Below are 20813 nucleotides of genomic sequence, written 5' to 3'. Positions count from 1 at the left end.
TTTGATACGGTCCAGAACACCGGTCCAGCGTAGAGGTACTGGCAGCTTTCCAACAAGAGCGTTGTAGATAAACAGATACAAATGCCTATATCACGTGTTTCAGATAGAGAAGACCACCCAACCTTTCCACAGAGTATGCAATGATGAGTAGAGCTACTGTAAGCAGCACTAGTGATAAACCTAAGGCCAGAGTGATAAGGGTCTAAGAGTGGAAGCAGAGGCATGCCGATTAATCACATCACTATAATCTAGAACAGAAAGAAAAACGACATAAACCTTTCTTGCAACCAATACCTCTTCCTTTTAGGGAACAGCATAAACTTGGTTTTATGTGCATTCAATATGAGTTTAGGATAATTAAGTACAGTGTGGAGAACGTTAAAGGAGTGTTGCAGATGTTCCACAGTGAAGTGAACAGAGGCGGCAATACAATATATATTGTTATTGATCAGTGTATAAATGTGCATGGCAGTTAGTTAGAGGTGAACTGAAACCCAGAACTGAATCTTGTGGAACGTCTTTAGTTATCGGTGAAAACTCTGCAACCAAGCGCAAGCACTTGAACTAAAACCAACATTACTTCATTTATGTAAAAGCATAAAATGATAAATTGTAATCTAATGCCTTGGAGAGGTTCCCAAAGATGGTAGCACAGTGCTTTTCTCTCATGCAAAGCATTGACAATATCATTTACAACCAAGGTGATGGCAGAAACAGTGCTGTGTTAGGGCCTGGGTCTTCAGGGACCAAGGGGGCAAAACAGAGAGTACCTAGAGAGACTTGTGAAAACTCATGGGAAAGCTGAACAGTCAGACCAGTGTGATATCTGACTAGTTTGTTTGATATATATTTGCAGGCTGCAGCCAGTGACAGCAGAAGCAGCAAGAGAAGCTGATGAAGAGAGAGATGCAGGGGAGGAGGAGCGGGACAGCAGCCAACATGAGGGCAGAAGCAGCAGGTGAGGTTGACAGCAGACAGAGATAGAGCCGTGTATGTTGTTTATTTGTCTCAAAATATTTGGCAATTAAAATATTTGCAGCGGAGCATCTTATATACAGTATTATACACAATATATGTAATGATACTTCTACCCCTTATGGCAGTGTTGCCATTAGAGCTGTGCGTGGGTGGGTGGCGCCCTCTGTCCATACTTCCTGATGATTGGTCTATAGATATCTGGATCCCACCTTTTTTCCACCACTCAAATATACATCCTATATGTTATTTTTTACATATTGAATTGAGCATTTCAGTAAAATGGAAAGGGCTCCACAGCAGTGTTGAATGCTAGCAGAGATAACAGAATGTGACCGGGGTGGGGTGTGTGTGCCCTTTGAGTTTTATTTTTTCATCTGTACAGTTCATTCTGATCCAGAATTATCATCTGCAAAGAAAGAAAACCTAATCTAAAACTTTGGGGGATGATCGTTAACCTTTTGCGGAAAAATTTTTTCATTAACTGTAATTTAATATGAGAGAAACACTGCTGGGAAATATCATACAATCACGAACAAGGACATCCACCAACAATAAAAAAAAACTGTAATCTGGTGTCCTGTGGTCACTTTACATGAGGAGAAAAGTTTTAACCCTTGTCACTCTTTTTAAGGTCACACAAAGGCAACTGGATACCTGAGGTCATGACCCCCGCTTTGACTGACAGCGAGTGTAAGATGACACTGCATGCGGATGAGGAAGTGTGTCCTGTCAGCTTTCCCTTGTGACACCGCAGCGGCAAGAAGTGCCAGGAGGACTTCTAGTTTTAGGAGGCAGTAAATATAAAGCTTCCACCCGAGCCACAGATCACCTGTGAGGAGAACAAAGACACACACCTGGTGGTAAGAACAAAAACTAATTACTCTCTTATTCCTTTACGTTGATTCAGAATTTTGCACAATTTCATACTAATGCGGGTGAATTTTTTTAATAAGAATTTTTAATCTGTTTAATCTCTCTACAATGTTTACAACGCTTGTCCTCCATCAGCAAAAAAGATGGTGAGTGTTTTCTTTCACCGTCTGATTTTCTATTAAATGAAACGTCCTCAAAATATGATAAATCCTGTGAGAATTGTGTTTCTGTGTTGTACAAAATAGTTCAAATTAGGAGCCCGTGTCTTTTAGCCACCGCACCAGAACTAACCAATATGTTTGTGTGATGAAGTGTGTCTCGACTCTTGAAAGGTCACTGCCTTTTCAAGTCCCAGTGAAACCCGCACCGCATGATCAGTCCTAAACAATGCACGTCACAAATAGCTGTTGGCACAATCCTCCCCCCCCCCCCCCGATTTGCATGCAACCCTGAACTTTTATTTTCTATAAGTGTAACTGAATTTTCATCACACCGAACCCGTGTTTTTTCCACTTTCCTTCTTTGCACTTGCTGTGAAGACTTGATGTGTGCAGATACTCTGACTCCTAGACAGTCGTTAATTCACAGAAAGTACTCTCTGAGAAGATGCACTCATTAGTAAAACATTAGTACAACTCCTGCAGCACACTCACTCAGTGGCAGGAAAGGAGAGGGTGCAGCTTCATTTGATATCCTTGATTTGATTTTATCCTCTCCAGCTTGTTGAGAGACCTGAGACTGTCTGATGAGGATAAGTTGATTTAAGGAGTAAAGCGATGGCAAGAACTCAGTTTTCAGTTGATGACGGTGGTCTAATTTGTACCGTATTGTATTACCATGTGAATGGAAACTACAGGTACGAGTGCCTATTGTTTCCCCACCGGGTTACAATTTCATTAAAGGATAGCTGGGAGACAATGCTCCCCATGGCACTTACTGCTGTACTTTCTGAAAAGTTGAAGAAAGAAGATTTTGAGATCAACATTGGCTTTAACCACTGATTTTAAGAGGCCTCCATTCTGTTCATTAGGCTCACTTCACATTTGTTGATTAGTGCAAGTTTTAATGACACTGCTGATTGTGAGAGTCAAGAAAACAGGAATTACTGTTACACACTGAAAGAACAGACTTTAAACCACGAGCAATAATCTATTTAAGGAGTTTGGATTATCTTTGATGTTGCTGAAAAGCTTCTATGTTCTAAAAGTTTTTTTTAGGAACTATGAATAAAAGCTTTGTGTAGCAAGTATTAGTGCTCCAGTTTCCCAGACAGCGTTTACATCAAATCATAATCACAACAGTGACGGTGACGGTATATCAGACTTTGTACTTAATAATACAGAAGTGCCTGAAAACACAACAAATATAGATTCCTCTCATCTGCCAAAGACTGTTGCTCAGTGTTATTAAACCCACATTTAAAGGATATAATGTTACAGTATTTTGTCAATGTGCAGTATTTTCTGTCTTGAGTCGTCAGACGACGCGAACGCTCGCTCACGAGTTGTTAATGGGGGAATCTCGACCATATTTACCGGCCATCCCATGTTAGGTGATCGTGGCATTAGGCACAGCTAAATGCTAACATGCTGATGTTTAACACAGGTGCAATATTTATCACATTCACCATCTTAATTTACCCTCCCAGCGTGCTAACATTAGCCAATTAGCACTGAACAGAAAGTGAGTGTCATTAGTTTTGCAGGTATATGGTCACAACCAAAGCTTGGTCAAAGTAAAAACCATGAATATCTGCACCAGCTCTCATGACAGTCGACGTCATAGTTGTTGGTGAATGGTGGCAGTAGATAAAAAGTTAAACCGGGATATTTCGCCGGCTTTGACCTGCTGGTGGCACTAGATGAAAAGTCGTTGGGATTCATCCTCTGGGGAGCATGAATGTCTGTATAAAATTTGAATCCACCAGTCCATCCAATTGTTGTAAAGATATTTCATTTTGGACGTGGAAGTGTTGGGCTGATTAACATTACCATCCACAGAGCCACAAGATCAGTGTGGAGAGCGCCACGCTGACAGTGTGGCTCTGTCGAAGAAGAATGGTAAATGTTTTAATAAGAGACAGGAAATTAAATGAACAATAAGTGCTGATTCACATCCGAGTAATGAATGGGAGTTTAAAATTATCCAGTGAGTGATTTTACTGCAGCGGTGTCAAATGAAAACTCACGATGCACGCAGACTGTGACACTTCAGGGTAAACATCCTCATGTTGGCGGAAGAGGTTGTTCTCTTGAATAGTACATCATAACACACACAAGCTAGTCTGTGTGTGAAAACAGATGACAAACACAAGAAATAATAAACAGAAACCTTGATCGGGAGGCGCGCGGGGGGGGGGGGGGGGTAATATTCTTCCACTTCTCCCACCTGCGTAGAGTGTGAAACAAGGCTGCAGCTGCGACAGATGTTTTATTGCTTTTTTCTTCAAATGATATTTTCCCTGGAGAACAATCAGGACACCAACAAGTGAGACACAGCACATTTTTATAATGATCAGCATGACGCAAAGCAGCAGTCAGACTGGATACAGGTAATACTTAGAGTACTGGCCTTAAGCAATATTTTTTATTGTGAACCTACCAACTGTTATTCCCAGCAATTTCCAGTACAATGTTAACACCAGAATGACAAAGCAAAACACACAAAAACGTGCTCGTGAACAGGCTAAACTGTTGCTAATGACCTGGAGAAACATTAAGAAAACAATGTTTGTTAAAAAGGTTTTTTTTCATTATTATTGATCTCAGTCTCTCTCTTCCCACAGGCGCACAGAGGCAGCGTGAGACCGTTCGTCAACTTCAACGCCAAACACGATGCTGAGATCCTCCATAAGGCCATGAAAGGATTCGGTCAGTTGTATCTCAGAATGAATGCCTTCCCCTCACTGCTGTTTGCTCCTCCACTAACCTACTGTGTTATACAATATTTCATACAAGAACGATGAACATATCTCCAAAAGCTAAAACCCTGTGCACGCTGGAAAGTATTTATTTCTTTACTTGCGAGATGCCAGAAGTCCCTCCACCTTCTGGAGGGTTTATGTTAATACATCATTTAAGTTGTGTGAGTTGCATATGAACCAGTGACTCCCCAACGCCCTCAACAATATCGTCACTTCGTCCCACATTTAAGCAACATTAGGTTTATTTGCATTTACCCACAAGCGACTGTTATTCAGGTTTGCTTCTCTCTAAATCCAGTACAACAATAAATCACAGTAATGACACCGAGTTATGTCCACAAAATGTTCTGCAAGAAGACAGTAATGAGCAGTTACTGTGCCGTCGCCAAACATGGAGACAAAATAGAAAATAAAACCCTCTATAATATGAGCCGGTGAACAATCTGAAATGGATATAATGGTTTGAAATTTTTGTAAATAAATGAAAAATAATATGGTGATAAATGCAGGCAATATAGAAGATGGTCTATTTTAAGTGAAGTTATACGTGAGGGTTCATTGGTATATTGAGGTTTTATGTCTCCGGTCCTGGTCTGCTGTTCCAACATTCCCACTCATGTTATCAGTCTAATCTCACGTAATGATCAATTCCAAACAGCTTTTAATGACGTTTTAGTTGTTTCACACCATGATGAGTCAGACATTAAGAAGAAATGCAGCCTCCTTTTCACTTCAGTGAGACCCCCTGTGCACAGCAGGGTCCTGATGCAGATGGGCTTCATCAAGAACCACAGGGTTCTCCCACAGAAAAACCCACTCAGGCTGAACTTCCGTCATAATGTAATGTCACCGAGCGGTGCATTCTGTTGGGAGACACACACTGTTTGGGTCTTCGTTTACCTTGCACCTTACCCTCCGAGAGAGAGAGAGAGAGAGAGGGGAGAAAACAGCCGTTTGATAGCTTCTGTTGAGTTAGAAAAGGCTGCTTCCAAAGAGAGTAAATTGTCGTGTAAATTCTGATAAGCCTTTCAAATATACTTCCTCTTTTGTTTTTCCTTTTCTCACCAGCTCCTGTAGCGGCGCAGCGTCTTGTTTGTGTGTGTTTTGGTGGCTGTAATCACTCCTGTCCAAACTCGCCATGAAGAGCTCTGTTCCTAACGTGATTTTAATTTTAATTTAAACCCTTTGAATTGTCAGCATCCCATATTAAAGTACACATGCTTTACCTGACATGCTCACTCCTGCAAAAACCAAATGTTAACCTCTTAACCTTTGCATTTGCAGGAGATTAATAATTCTAATATTTTTTACATTATAATCCCCTTCTGTTATGCAGCTTTTGTCTTGGCTGAAAGCTGTTCACCTTAATATGGATTAATTTTTAATAGTTTGGCCTCTGATCTCATTTTCTTTCCTCATGTGATCTAATTTTAATTGCGGAGATACACAATAGGAGACTGCAATCAAAACATCCTTCTGCACTCATTAGTGTGAGTCAATGGGCCCGATGACAATCGCTGAGTTAAAGGTGTTGTACAGGCGTTTTTACGACTGACGCTTCCCCCCGCTACATATAACTCCACCGACCACCAGCGCCGTTTCTTCCCCTTTATCTCCTACTCATACTCTCTGTTAGTTTAGCGCTCTCACAATTCAATGTGCAATTAAATAAATTAAAAGCGAGAAGCACGATGTTGACCTAAGCAGGCCTCTGTCTATAGTGTGGCTGTCATCACTGATAAGAAAAGCTCTGTGCCGTAATTACCTCGGCAAGAATGCACCATTTCCAATCCCCTCGGGGAAAATACCGTGTGCTGCTCTTAAGCTTGTTTGTCCATCTGAGCCGTTTTCTCAGAGGTTCTGGTGCCTTTCAGCAGCTATTGATTATAAGATCATGGGCCTCGTCAGGCATTTTCAATCCTGATCGCTTTCTTAAAGAGCTTGACCCTTCATATGGGAGTATATTGCAAAGTGTCGGTTATTCTCAATCAGATTTAGCCAGACAGGAAGCTCCTGCTAGATGTTGGATGTCAACAGAAAAATGCTTTATTAGCCCGTTTGGAATAAGAAGCAGATTTGTTTTTGTCTTTATCCAAACGTGTTTTTATGACGCTCACGGAGCAGCTGTCCATGTGTTAAAGTATGTAATGCTTTATTCTATCTCTGGTCCAGGAACGGATGAAGACGTCATCCTCATGCTCCTGGCGGCACGCAGCAACGATCAACGCCAGCAAATTAAGGCAGCGTACAAGAAGGCCTACGGAAAGGTAAATGAAACAGAGAGCTGACGGCAACCAGGGGTCACATGGATGGATGGTTACAGGTCATGTCAGCGACACTCAATCCAACAGCCCCGAGGACACAGAGAGGTCTGAAGTGTACCTTATTAGTTTTTCTACCATCTCCTTATTCTTTTCTTAAAGGATGAAGCTGGTGATATTCTTTATTTCTCTTATTCTCAACAATTCCATGAAAACCAACAATCTATTAGTTCGGCTCACAATGCTTTCCTTCTTCCTCGCTCCGGCACTCAGCTCCGAGATTATTGGTTGTAGTTGTAGACATTGTAGTTTTTGGCAAACACTATTCAAAGAGGAGTAAAATGCTGTGCTTTGTTGGGGACGACGTTCAGTTGAGCTCAGCGCAGTCAGCTACACACCAAACGGACATTTTAACCGTCCCCTGTCCTTACCGTCCTATCACGCTGTCAAGTTATTTTATGACCACATGTGGATTGAAAGCTGCAAGTTAATTTGCTTTCCGTGGAGGTTATTGAAAAGCATTCTGGCAAATGTAATTGCTTCCTGAAGTATAAATAGATGAAGCAGTTTGAGAGATACGAGCTACATCAGAAAAATCACCAAGTAGCCCCTGGTATATCTCTGAGTATCGCCGTGTTCTGTCAGAATGAGCCACAGAATGAGCCTATTTACTTTTATCGCCAGTTCAGAGCGCTTTTTATGACACGTCATATAATGCAATAATTGCAACAGACACATGCTTAAACTGCTCATTTGCAATAACATCTGAAACCGGAGCTGGTGCCAGAAAGTTGAGACAAAAAACTGAAATGCGATCGTGTAACAGTCATATCTGTTAGGAGTGAGTGCTCCTGTTTCTCTGCTCAGCTTCTTTTCAGTGTCTGTAACTCACAGTTTCTCTGTTTGGCTCTGTAATGCACCTTTTGACAAGTCTTTTTTTCTATTTTTCTTTATGGGAATTTGATTTGATTTGGCTTTTAATAGATGTGAAAATCTAAACAGGAAAATGGAAAAAGAGAGATGGATTGTGATTGTTGGACTTGGTCTGTAAATATGAGGAACAGTGGCCAAGCACAGTAGATCATAGGATCCCATGGGTGTTTTGTATATACACACAAATACACACAGACATACACACACACACACACACACACTCACACACTCAAATAACGAAGAAATATGCAATTACTCACTGTTTTCACCCAGCAGTGCCCAAATATGTGATTCACTGCGATGCAGAAATCAATTCAGATTAAAGTGTCTGTGCCTGATTCTGAATGTTCTGTTTGATGAGGTGGTAGTTTAAAGAAATATTGCACAGTTTCTGCAGGTTATTATTTTATGAACCTGAGAGTTCTCTTCTTATTTTCACATTTAAACCGTCTTATACAAAGTTTGGATGAAACTACAACAAACAAACTTTGCGTCTCATGTTAACAAACATCTGAGGATCCTAAGTTTAACTTTGCATTTAGCATTTTCATTGAATTCATTATTATGACTATATAGATATATATCATGACTTTAAAGGCTTTAGGATGAACTGACTCAACAGCACCAGTCTTTCTTGTGACTTAAATGTTACAGCATCTAAATGATGCAGAGATAAAAATCTGTACAAACAAAATTACTATTGTTTTTGTTCCTGTTGTCATGAATCATCATGTGACCACAGGACTTGGTCAGCGTGCTGAAATCGGAGCTCGGCGGGCTGTTGGAGAGTCTGATTGTGGCCTTGATGACCCCACCTACATCATATGATGCTTCTCAACTGCACATGGCTCTCAAGGTGACTAAAGAAAGTTTCCTCAGATGCTCCACTTCATCCAGATTGCAGGTCTCGCATGCGAATGAGTTGATAAAACTTTATTTTGTTGTGTTTTTTTACACAAACTTTCCAACACTTTTTAATGTTAAAACTTTAGACTGAGCAACAGACCTTTGTCAAAACAAACATTTCAACTTGTCATTGCTGTAAAAACAGTTGTGAGATAATAACAGTGATGAAGGCTTCCTTCTATTTAAGCCGTGCCAGTAAATCAGCAGTCACAGCGCCAGCGCCCTGGCACTGGAACAGATAAATGGAACTCGGTCATTGTTGATGGTAATAGTTAAACCTGTGATTGACGAGTTTAAATGTCTGCGACAGGTCTGTTTCATGCTGATATGCCATTTAAAAGATATCCAAATGTTTGGCCTTTGTTCCACTAGTTCCACCGTTTCTCCAGTGGATTTTCTCACAAAGATTCTGTCCTCAGTCTCTAGATAAATGGGCGTCTACTACTAAACTGCAGGATGGATAAAGCTCCACTATAAATTTTCATGTTGACAGTGAATCAATCAACTCATGTTTGATGTGGAAGGAGAATTATCACCAAACCATGAAGCTCTACTGAGCTTTGTAGCCTATTTTTAGCTCATATTTTTGGTGTTACAGCCTGTAGATTTACTGCCTGATTCAGTCTAACCACTCTCACCCCCCCCCCCCCCCCCCCCCCCCAGTGGCTTTAATAAACCCACATTACACAAAATACACAGCTTAAAATCAAGTGAATATCAGACCTAAATTTCCCCAGAAACGTGGCACCAGATGAAAAGCTAACGTTGCTAACGTCTGCGGCGTGTGGATGGAAGTCATTTCCAAACACGTCACACGCCTCAACAGTTTTATAAGGTGGAAATATATCAGGCTGCTCGATGCGGAGCTCTTCTCTTCCCAAGTGGCCAAAACAATCACAAAACATGATTTATAATCTCAGGACTTGATCATTTTTGAAACGATTAAAAAAAATTATTTTAGCCTTTAGCGGTTCCAACAGCCGCAGCTGCTCGTTACACTTTGACATCTTGCAAATGACTGAGACGATTCTCAGGGTTGAAAATTGAGAACAAAAGCAAGGACGCAAACCAATTAATTTGAGGCACAAAAGATTCATATTATTATTAAAAAATAATAATAATTTTTTTGACTTCAGGATCAAAACAAGAATATCTCATGGCACGACTTTACAACACTTTTTGCTTATTGAACACATTTATCCTACAGCACAAGTATTAGATCGTTACAGTCGATTTCAGGTTAAAGTTGAAGACGACCTGCAGGAACCTGAATCATCTTTCATAAGGTGTCATTTTCATAGATTAACTAATGTCACTTTTCTCTCTGTATCTGCTCCAAATCTATTTAAGACCAGATGTTAAGGATGTTGTTTTTCATTAGAGCTACTCTTCAGACACAACCTCATCTTACTGACTGTGGAGAGGTGGGACTAATGGGATCACCCACATCCATCTCCTGCACTTCTCATGTGGCTCAAATGAGTGTCAGCATTGAGCTATGACATCATTTCATGTTTTTGAGGTGTAATACACTTACTTCTCCTGCGTTTTATGTCACACTCAAGGCTCATAAAGTTTGCAGGAAATTACATTTAGCAAACTCCTGAGTCGTCTTAAAGGTTACAGTGGAACTTTTTTTTTTTCCAGCTCTCATTATTTTTTAAACACATTCACATTTGAATTTCCAGTGCAAATGAAATGTTCAATCAAAGTCAAGGCGAAGCATTGAGGACTTAGCCTCAGTGTTCCCAGCACATCCACTGCTCCATTTGTTTGGTTCGTTAGACATTTTCTCTGCTGCAGGTTAATCACAGCAAAGAGGAGAGAAGCTCAAAGCTGAGTCTCTTTAGCACTGAACCCATTCATTCTTTAATGAATGAATCTTCTGCAGCGAAACAAACTGCTTCTTATTTTCTTCAAATATTTGTTCCATTTTCATAAAACATCTTGTAACTGATGCATTACACATTAACCATCTTATAGGACAAAATGATAAAAGATTAGTTGAGCTATGAGAACTCGCTGCCACAAAAACCCATGTTGTTTCATGCTGACTTCCTCCACATGTTGCGTTTGGTTCCCAGGGCGTCGGGACCGATGACGAAGTGCTGATTGAGATCCTCGCCTCCAGGACTGGCGAACAGATTAAAGAAATCATCAAAGTGTACAAGAAAGGTGACTTACTCACACTAAACAAACAGATAGCATGTTTACTGTGATTTGTTATTGGTAAAACGGTGCTTCAGGCACAAAAATGACTCTTGTAATTTACTTGTACATGAATTTACATCAAGAGTCTGACGATGTAACGGCAACATCCGAGATCTGAGTTTGGCTTTTCAGCATGTCGCCATGTTAAGTAGGTTTTAGAGCGACTTGTTGTGATCTCCACTGTCAAATGGTTTTATATAGTGCAGAAGAGAACTAGCTGAACTGACAGATTACAGTGGCCGTAAAGGCTTAACATATATATTTTGTAATATTGACAATATTTTCCCCAGACTAGAAGACGAGCAGCACTTCTGGTTTCCAACCATGATATCTTAAGAGTTCTGTAATCGGAGTAATGAGTGCACCTTTCATACTTACACCTGTCACTACAAGAATGTCTCTAAAATACCAGCTTTAAAGTGCAACAAACCACAATGGAAAATAGTGTGTGACAACAAAAGCCCAAAGGCAAAGAGGCCAGTTTATTTGATATGAATAAAAGAGAGGGCCTCTCCGTCTGTCGGCCGACTAATCAAATCTCTGCTGTCAGAGGACGGCCCACCAGGGTCGATTGCAACCATTAGTGCCTCTTGTGAGCGAGAAGCGTAAACAATCTTCTGCCCCTCTTCTCTTCTTCCCTCCAGAGTTCGGAGGCAAGCTGGAGAAAGATGTCTGCGGTGACACCTCGGGGGACTATCAGAAGCTGCTGGTGATCCTGCTCCAGGTAGAGAGGGGTGGGAGGGTGGGGGGTGGGGGTGGGGGGGGGCTGCTGGAAAGACTTATGTTTCCTTTTCCTGATAACGAGAACCTTTGGCGATACCGTTACAAACTCCTGAGGTGAAGGTGTGGGCTGGGGAAGGGGAGGGGGGGACGGGGCTGACACCACAATACACTACAGCTGGTTTCTCGGATGTGTTTTGGTTTACAGGTGGAAATGTAATCCGCGTGGTCCCGGGACACCTGCTGGATAGTGTAATCTTCAGGGGTTACCTGGGAGTTTCCATCCACACTGACCCACTTTTGCTTTTCTGTTTCTCCACCTGTGCGTCTGTCCTTCTACCTGTGTGTGTGTGTGTGTGTGTGTGTGTGTGTGTGTGTGTGTGTGTGTGTGTGTGTGTGTGTGTGTGTGGTTGTTTGTCCGGCCGCTCAGGGCAGCAGGGAGGAGGGAGTAGATGAGGGCAAGATCGAGAAGGACGCTAAGGTAAGAACCAAGAACACGAGAGAAACAACACCAACAATAACATTTGTCATTTCAATTTCTAACATATTTAGCAAATCATTTTATTTATAAGGATCCCTGTTACATAATAAACCCCTGTGTCACAATGAGACTTTACATGTAGCTCTTAGTAATTTACTAAGTAATCCAACCAGAGATTACATTTGTCACCACAACATAATCAGGAAAACAATTCTGTAATATATAAATGTCATTTCCAGGAGACAGGGTTAAATATGGATGTAAATTCTATAGTGATCGTGGGCTGATCACTCCCTAAAAAGTGTGGTGAAATATTTGCAGTGAGGGAATCTACTGTCTTAGTTTAATGTCAAAATGCAACATCCAGCAAAAGTGAAAACACAGGAAAAAAAATCCCATGCAGCAGGTAGATGACCGCTGCACTATGTAACGGATTTCTCTTAATTTCACTATCGTCTTTCAAATGTCAGCGCGTCGAGGGTTTGATCGTGTTTGCGAGCTGCTCTCCAAAGTGCAGCGAAGCTAAAGGCCAAAGGAGCAGTCAATACAATAAATATATTAACCTTCAGGAGTGGAACATCTTGTTTCTTATAAACCATCTCCTCATTACTGGTGTTTAGCTGTGGACTGGGATCCAGCCCTGCTCCACTCGCAACAGCGTTACTGCGGAGTTAAACTGCTCTGTGATCAAACAAGCAGAAATTCATTTAAATAATAAATGTATCTTATAAATGTACTGCTATCTATTTATTTAATCATATCATTAAATGTTAGTTATCTGATCTTGATCCTAGAAGTTTAAGGGAAAGGACCCGAGACCCAGAAAGTCTTTCTAAAGCAAAGACAAACAAACAAAACAAACTTTTCTGTGCTCAAGTACAAGGTCTTACATCAGCACTGTCACTTCTGCTCCGTCTGTGCCTTCCAATAAGTCATGTCACACACAAGGTTGCTGTGTGTGTGTGTGTGTGTGTGTGTGTGTGTGTGTGTGTGTGTGTATGTGTGTGTGTGCCCTCACAGGACTTGTATGCTGCTGGTGAGGGCAAGTTTGGCACAGACGAGGAAAAATTCATCACAATTCTTGGCAACAGGAGCGCAGAGCATCTCAGAGCAGGTGAGTTTGTTCGAGCCGGTGCGCTCCAGTGTTGAGGGTCGTTTCTCTCCGTTGACGAAAGCAAAAATCAAAAGTCACAAACATGATACCATCACCCTCCGCTCATGTTATACTTTATTTCACCTAAATAATTCAGCATGAGTGACGTAAACAACTTGGCATCATTGCTACTGACAAAGACACCAGTGAAAATATTTCAAGGAGAAGAATACAGCCGGGGAAATCAGCAGCAAGAAAAGTGAGGTTGCAGCAGAGACCGAAACTTGTCCACAGTAAACAACACAAAACTGACAGAGAACATGACAAACAGAGTAGAGAGTTTGTAGAGTTTATTAAAGTGTGATGAACGGCAGCCGTCCCGAGGGCCACAGGTGCTCGCTGCTACAGAGCAGTCGGTCAGATTCCTGAACGGACACACAACTCACTGAAAAATGACAGGAGAGAGACACAAGCAGCAAAAAACATCGACCGTCTGACGGGGGAGATGAAGCTAAAGGGGGAATGTGAGTCGGCACTGAGTGGCTGTTAGAGGAACTACATATTAACGTACTGTACTTCAGCTAAACAACACAAGTCCCTCACACATATCACCAATCCAAAAAGAATGGCACACTTTTAGACACAAATAGACAGGGGTCTCTTATTTTGAATGAGCACTGGAGAGTCTGGAAGTTAAATTATTTTGAAAGTGCTTGAATCTTTTTGATTATTTATGTATTTTTACTTTACGTCAGTAAATGGACGACGTGCTGCTGCCTGCATGCGTGCAAAAGACCACATAGTCTCTCTCTGTTTTTAAGTGTCTGTGAGCTTCTGTAAAGCTGCTAGTTTCATTATAAAAGACAGTTTTGTAACAGTAATCAACCTTGATCCATGTATCAAGCTGTGCCGTGTTGGGTCTTTGATTTTAAGGAGAATTGGACGTAAAAAAAGTCCTTGGATCAGGCAAATAAATCACAACAAGGAACAAATTTGAATTGGAAAATAAAACCTTCAGTTAACATAAATGAAATATTAAAAAAAGAAATATTGCAGTCGTGATTAAATGAAACAAATATAGTCTGATGAAGTGTGAACGTTGGTCGTGTGTTTGAACAAATGACTGTCGACTGTTCTCGATTGTCGCTGTTGTCTTTCTTGTGTCTCCTCCATCAATCCGACGTTCAATCTTTCAGCCACTTGGCCGTGAAGAACTCATCATCTCAAGGTGACATCGGTCAGTGACCACGGTTTACTCTGATGTCTTCTCCCCGGATCTCAACCCAGTACAGTTTGTTTAAAATGTGGAGGCATATTTCTGGGGCCACTAGAATAAGCCTTATTTGCACTTTTCTTTTATTCATCCCTTCATAACATGTGCGACCTGTAGGTGTGTGTGTGTGTGTGTGTGTGTGTGTGTGTGTGTGTGTGTGTGTGTGTGTGTGTGTGTGTGTGTGTGTGTGTAGAAGCATCCATATACTCTTGACCAAGATGTGGAAGCATTATCCAAACATCTACAGATAGTGGTTTGCAAATATAATCCTCGGTTCATCTTGGTGGTGTTTGCACTTAGACTTTAAGATGTGTGATACGTATCTGATCAATAAGTGGTAAAGTATAATGTGAAGGTTGCACTTTTGGGTGATAATGGTGTGCCTAATTAAGTAGAATTGGTTATAATACAATAGATCAATAAATGCTGTGCAGTAAAATAAAAATATACACAAAAACACAAAAAGTCAGGTTGATCTTTTCGATACTGGAGCGGCTTTATTCCACCGCTAAGACAACATTAAAGTGTCGCTGTGGTTGTTTTGTTCTCTCCAGTGTTCGACGCCTACAGGAAGCTCTCTGGCTCTGATATAGAGGACAGCATTAAAGGAGAGACCACTGGGAATTTGGAGAACCTGCTGCTGGCTGTTGGTAAGACCCGTGATTTATCTGGATGACACTTGACTGATCGTAAACAGGAGACACAGAGAAGTGACGCCATTTCTTTTTCTCTGATGTCCAAGCTAAAAAATTGAAACACAGCAGAACACAACACTTGACAGACAAAAAGAAAAATCAATGTCAGATTCAAATGATAAACGTTCAGTTTTACACAGAAGATTCTTGGTGCCTTGTGTTTTTTATTTCCTTCACAGTGAAATGTGCCAAAAGTGTCCCAGAATATTTTGCTGAAGGCCTGTATAAATCTATGAGGGTACGTATCAGTGTCCCTTATGTGTCCCTCTGTAATCTTTCTTATCCTAACATACGTTTTCCAGTACAGAGAATGCAAAACTGGTTGTAAACAAGACTCCACGTCACTTTGCCCGGCCCAGAAATAGTCCAGCACATAGCACACTTCTTTTTTTGCATTTCTTTATTGTTCATTTGTGAGCTGTATACAGTATGTGCTGGTCGGCAAATAGTTTTAACATTTACACAGAATAACAGTTTAGCTGTTTCCTCCTGGGATTTTATCCAAGTGAAATGTGACAAAGGAGCAATCAACTTCTGTTTCAAAACTTGTTCAGTATTTCTTTTCAGTAATCTCTTGGAAAAAAAAATAAAGAGCAAGTCCAGAAAATCTGAAAGTAATTAATTTTTTTTTCTGCCTCCAGCAGTCATCCTGTCCCTGATAACAACTTTGAATTCATTTTCAATGATGGAGTCACAAGATTTGATTTCATGTTCTCCCAACAGAGCTCTCTGTGAGACCTGGGATCAATGGTCTTAGTCTGTCTTTTCCATTTATCAATCCGATCATCTTCAGATATCTCCAGGCCTGATTCTGTCTTCCATTTCTGTTTACCACTCTGTTTGTACACTAAATGTGAAGCTATAGCTACAGCCAGCAGCTGGTTAGCTTAGCTTCACAATAAGACTGGAAACAGGAGGAGAGAGCTAGCCTGTCTCTGTCAAAACGAAACAAAATCCAGCTGCCAAACTTCTCATTTAACTTTAAGCAAGAAAGTGAATTAACAGATTTTCCAAAATGTCAAACTGTAGACTTGATATGCAAATAGAAATGCTACTTACTCACTTTAATATCATACAGAAATTTCTGGAAATACACACAAAATCCACACCTGTAGCGAGCATGCATTTGAAAATGATTGGTAAAAATATAAAGGATACTTTAAAAAATACTATAATCCTTTAATAAGAAGATATACAGTATTGTTTGTCATGGAATTGAACTCCGTGTATAAGAGCAATATACTACTGTGTGAGATATTGTGTCGTAGGTTATGTCACTGCACACTTATGTCACTATGTTGTGTCACTGTTGCACCTAAAAGAAATAATAAGATAATACTTAATGGCTTTATAACCACAGCTGCTGAGGTTGTGTTTTGTGTTTAGCGAGCTGGAACTGATGACGACACCCTGATGAGGATAATGGTGTCGCGGAGCGAGGCGGACATGTTGGACATCAGAGCCAGCTTCAAAAAGATGTATGGAGCGTCTCTGTACAGCACCATCCAGGTAAACTCACTCACTCAAACACAAAACTTTCTATCAGAACTGTGATGTCATTCCCCTCACATCCCTCCTCCTGATGTTCCGCTAAACGTCCCCATCCATCCCTCTGTAGGCCTTTAAAGCACCAGATGGGTGTACTGTGGTTATGCTGTTTACACACCATTCATATCAGCGCGGTGATGGAGCGGAGATTAGTGATTTCCTGTAAATTTCTTGTTCAGCGTGATGAGACTGCTTCACCGCTCTTCCCACCAGCCCGAGTGAATTAATCTATTCTCCTGGGGCCAGATGTTCCTACAGAAGGTTATTGCCGTCCTCCCAATGGAAAATACCAAATGGCCAATATTGAAAAGATAAATAAGACTTTATGAAAGAACCTCTGAATACATGTAGTAAAATATAATAATGAGCCAATGTATATTTTTACAGGTTGAGCTGAGTTCATATTTATTTTATGACAACCATCACTATTTAAAATCGCTGCTTTCTTCCATTTTTTCAATTGTATTTATATTATATTATTTTTCTTGGTGACACCATTTCATTTTACTTTAATGACTTTTCATGACTATATATATATATATATATATATATATATATATATATATATATACTTATAGCTTCACTCTCTTCAAAATGATAACGGACTAGAATCTTTATTAATGTTACATCTGAGCTTTCTCTACTAAGAACGGCTTGTTTGTGTCATATAGGAGTTACTGTAATTACCAGTTTAAGTCTTTGTTATGTCAGGGGAATTTGGATTTTTAATTATACTAAAGTGAAAAGGTTTATTGTTTTAATATTCCTACCTCATCATCTTTCTACCATATTACATCTCTCCAGACTCTTAGCAAACTCCACACCTGAGACACACAGCGAGCTCAGGGAAAGAAACCATTCTTTTTATATATATATATATATATATATATATAATATATATATATATATATATATATATATTATAGCTTCACTCTCTTCAAAATGATAACGGACTAGAATCTTTATTAATGTTACATCTGAGCTTTCTCTACTAAGAACGGCTTGTTTGTGTCATATAGGAGTTACTGTAATTACCAGTTTAAGTCATTGTTATGTCAGGGGAACTTGGATTTTTAATTATACTAAAGTGAAAAGGTTTATTGTTTTAATATTCCTACCTCATCATCTTTCTACCATATTACATCTCTCCAGGCTCTTAGCAAACTCCACACCTGAGACACACAGCGAGCTCAGGGAAAGAAACCATTCTTTTTATATATATATATATATATATATATATATAAAAAAAAAAAAAAAAAAAAAAAAAAAAAAAAAAAGGAATGGTATATATATACTTTAGTTATGAGCTGCTGAGTGAAAGACAGTGTTCACATCAGCCTCTGAGTTGTAATTCAGATGTAAGTCTGACTTATGGATCATTTTTTAGCAACTATTACATCTCCCACTTGGCAAAAAGAAATACAGTAAGTCTCAACAAACCAGCGACAGAACGGCTGCAAAGCAGCCTTTGCTAGCAGCTGCATGTAAAGAAAATCAAAATTAACAAAATTAGTAGTTAATTTGGGCTAAATGATGTGACTAAGAGGCAGTGTAACCATATTGGAATATTACATAAATGCTTAATAAATATACATAAAGAAAACAAATTGAAGCTTAGAGTTAAGGCTAGCTGGTTAGCTAACTGACTAGCCATGTAGCATCTCTAGCGCTGTTGAGCTAAGTAAAAGGATGAGGTTACTATTGTGTCCTGTCAGCACTGATAGTCATCTATCATTGTGTGACAGCAGTGATAGATGGCAATAGAAACAATTTGGAGTTCAGTGTCTTGCTCAAGGGCAATTCAACATGTGGAGAGGAGGAGCAGGAGATCCAACCAGCGGAGCGACAACTGCCCACATGTCATGACAAGTGACAAGTGTGATATACAGCCGTCACTGGAAAAAAATACAGCTTCAAAATATGAGCAGGGCAACAAGTAACAATAATGAGGAATAAATAAAAAGTGGGAAGAACAGAGGCTGATATAATTATATATTATATAATAGAATTAATGAGGGACTTCTGAAAGTTATAAGACTAATAAAAATCTTAATTATGTCTGTTGTTTTTGCAGGAGGACACAAGTGGAGACTACCAGAAGGCTTTGCTCTACCTCTGCGGCGGGAATGACTAATGCTGTTTTATGGCGTGTTGAGCAGCACTGATATGAGCCACCACGGTGCCGCGAGACTACAAAGCTACGTGTGAGATGAGGTTATTGATCCAGAGTTGGTGACTCTTTCTGACTATAGCTTTTTATTGATTGAATTAGTGTGAATTACCCCCCTGTCATTTTGCCTTATGACACTATCTGAGTGCATTCATTTAAAAAGTTTGTTTTTGTTTGATGTCAGACATAAATGAAACAAAACACAGAAACAAAAAACTCTAACAGTGTTTAATGAAAGTGCAGTTATGATTTTGAAATAATTAAATAAATTTGATTCGTTTGAAATGAATTTTTTTGCTTCATTTATTTAGCCCCATTTCCTGTCAGATGTACACACAGTATTAGCACTTGTTCACGTTATTTGTGCTCAATGCTCACAGAAAACTTAGAAAATACAATACTGCTGCTGAATTATTAAATTCCTACATGCGCTCCTGCTCTCATTAATTACAAATGAACTGGTGATGCGGACTTAAATTACAGTGCAGCTGTCAGTGATCAATAAATAATGGGACACTATTAGACATTTGTTGACTCTTATAAAGACATCTGCTGCCTCCGTGTCCGTCTGCATGGAAGGGCCTGATGTCAAACTATGGATGGATGGGAAGTTGCACCACAGGATGGCAGCAGAGGTTAGAATGACTGTTTGTCTTCACTGTTTTCCATTATAATCACTCAAGAGCTTGGAAACATGAAGCAAAACATTAGCACTGATGTGAAAGTGAGACTTCTGCGTTACATCATATGGAAAATAACTAACTTCTTTATACTTCTACTCCGCTACATAAATATTGCACTTTTTACTGCTCTACATTTCTCTGACAGGTTTATCTTTACTGACTCTGATTTTACATTGGAATTGAAAGAATTAAGATGTTATTATATGAAATACGAAGAGCTTATATGCATTTTTAAGTTTACATTCATCATTTATCCTTATTATCACTCAGTCATATAGCAGGCCTGTATGTGAAAAAACGAACCCAGGTGATGATTTCTAGGAGTCGCTGAGGTTCAGAAACCCTCATTATGTTTAATAAACTCCTGTCTGCCAGATGTTATGTTCAAAAACCACCTGAAGGTTCAAGTTGAAAATGTTTTCATGTATTGGCATGCTTTTCCTCAGAGGGTTTCACTCCAGTTTCACCTCAAAATGACGTGCAAATTGATGTAACCTTTACTCTGTAGTTACAGCCGTGCAAGCAAGGAGCCATAATTGCATATCTGTTGCTGTCTGAGCTTTTTTTTTATTGCAGTTAAGCTCTTATATTAATTAGTTTTAGACATTATGTGACTCAAGATGAGAAAGATGAACGTACATATTGTTCACTGCCTAACTTTGGAGACTCAGTTTGAACAGGCAGATCAGTATTGACTGTTTTTTTTTTTTTTGTAACTTTGCCAACAAATCCACCCATGCATCACGATGAGACGTCACAGGAGACTGGAAATGTTATTATTGTACCACAAAATAGACAGGACAAGTAAAATACAATGATTTCAATCAAAAATTACAATACAATAAAGAGAGAGGAAAAAGTCCATATTCAATTCATAGAAGAAAACTCAAAATTAAGAAGGAATTGGTTTATATTTTTGATTTATGCATGTGGAATATCTGATTAGTTTTAATGCTGTAAACTGGCCTGATTGGACAAGATGAAGATTAACACATGACAAAAACAAGAATATAGACAACTTTATGTCTTAAAATTAGCACCCGCTGTGCACAACAGGTTCCCATG

General features: G+C 39.7%; 1 protein-coding gene across 2 annotated transcripts; it reads left to right on the top strand.

Annotated features, from left to right (window-relative positions):
• The first annotated feature begins 871 nt into the window (after positions 1-871).
• anxa5a (annexin A5a) lies at positions 872-19354 on the top strand. 2 transcript variants are annotated; one of them, XM_056382189.1, is made up of 13 exons: positions 872-958; positions 1610-1838; positions 4637-4721; positions 6947-7041; positions 8711-8824; positions 10959-11049; positions 11730-11809; positions 12236-12286; positions 13307-13400; positions 15207-15302; positions 15527-15585; positions 16734-16856; positions 18970-19354. In XM_056382189.1, the coding sequence occupies exons 3-13, from the start codon at positions 4709-4711 to the stop codon at positions 19027-19029; spliced, it is 876 nt and encodes a 291-aa protein (XP_056238164.1). In that variant the 5' UTR covers positions 872-958; positions 1610-1838; positions 4637-4708; the 3' UTR covers positions 19030-19354. The 2 variants fall into 2 exon arrangements, with proteins under 2 accessions (XP_056238164.1, XP_056238165.1); XM_056382190.1 differs by lacking the exons at positions 872-958; positions 1610-1838 and adding an exon at positions 4338-4402.
• Positions 19355-20813: the final 1459 nt, after the last annotated feature.

Source organism: Seriola aureovittata, chromosome 8, assembly GCF_021018895.1.
Source record: "Seriola aureovittata isolate HTS-2021-v1 ecotype China chromosome 8, ASM2101889v1, whole genome shotgun sequence".
NCBI classification, from domain to species: Eukaryota; Metazoa; Chordata; class Actinopteri; order Carangiformes; family Carangidae; genus Seriola; species Seriola aureovittata.
This window is presented reverse-complemented; position numbering and strand designations above follow the sequence as displayed.

What these genes read in the sequence shown, in the direction of transcription:
- anxa5a (XM_056382189.1), top strand. An exon ending in CGCAGAGCATCTCAGAGCAG is followed by an intron (nt 13,401 to 15,206) that starts GTGAGTTTGTTC and finishes TGTTCTCTCCAG; the next exon opens with TGTTCGACGCCTACAGGAAG. An exon ending in GAACCTGCTGCTGGCTGTTG is followed by an intron (nt 15,303 to 15,526) that starts GTAAGACCCGTG and finishes TTTCCTTCACAG; the next exon opens with TGAAATGTGCCAAAAGTGTC.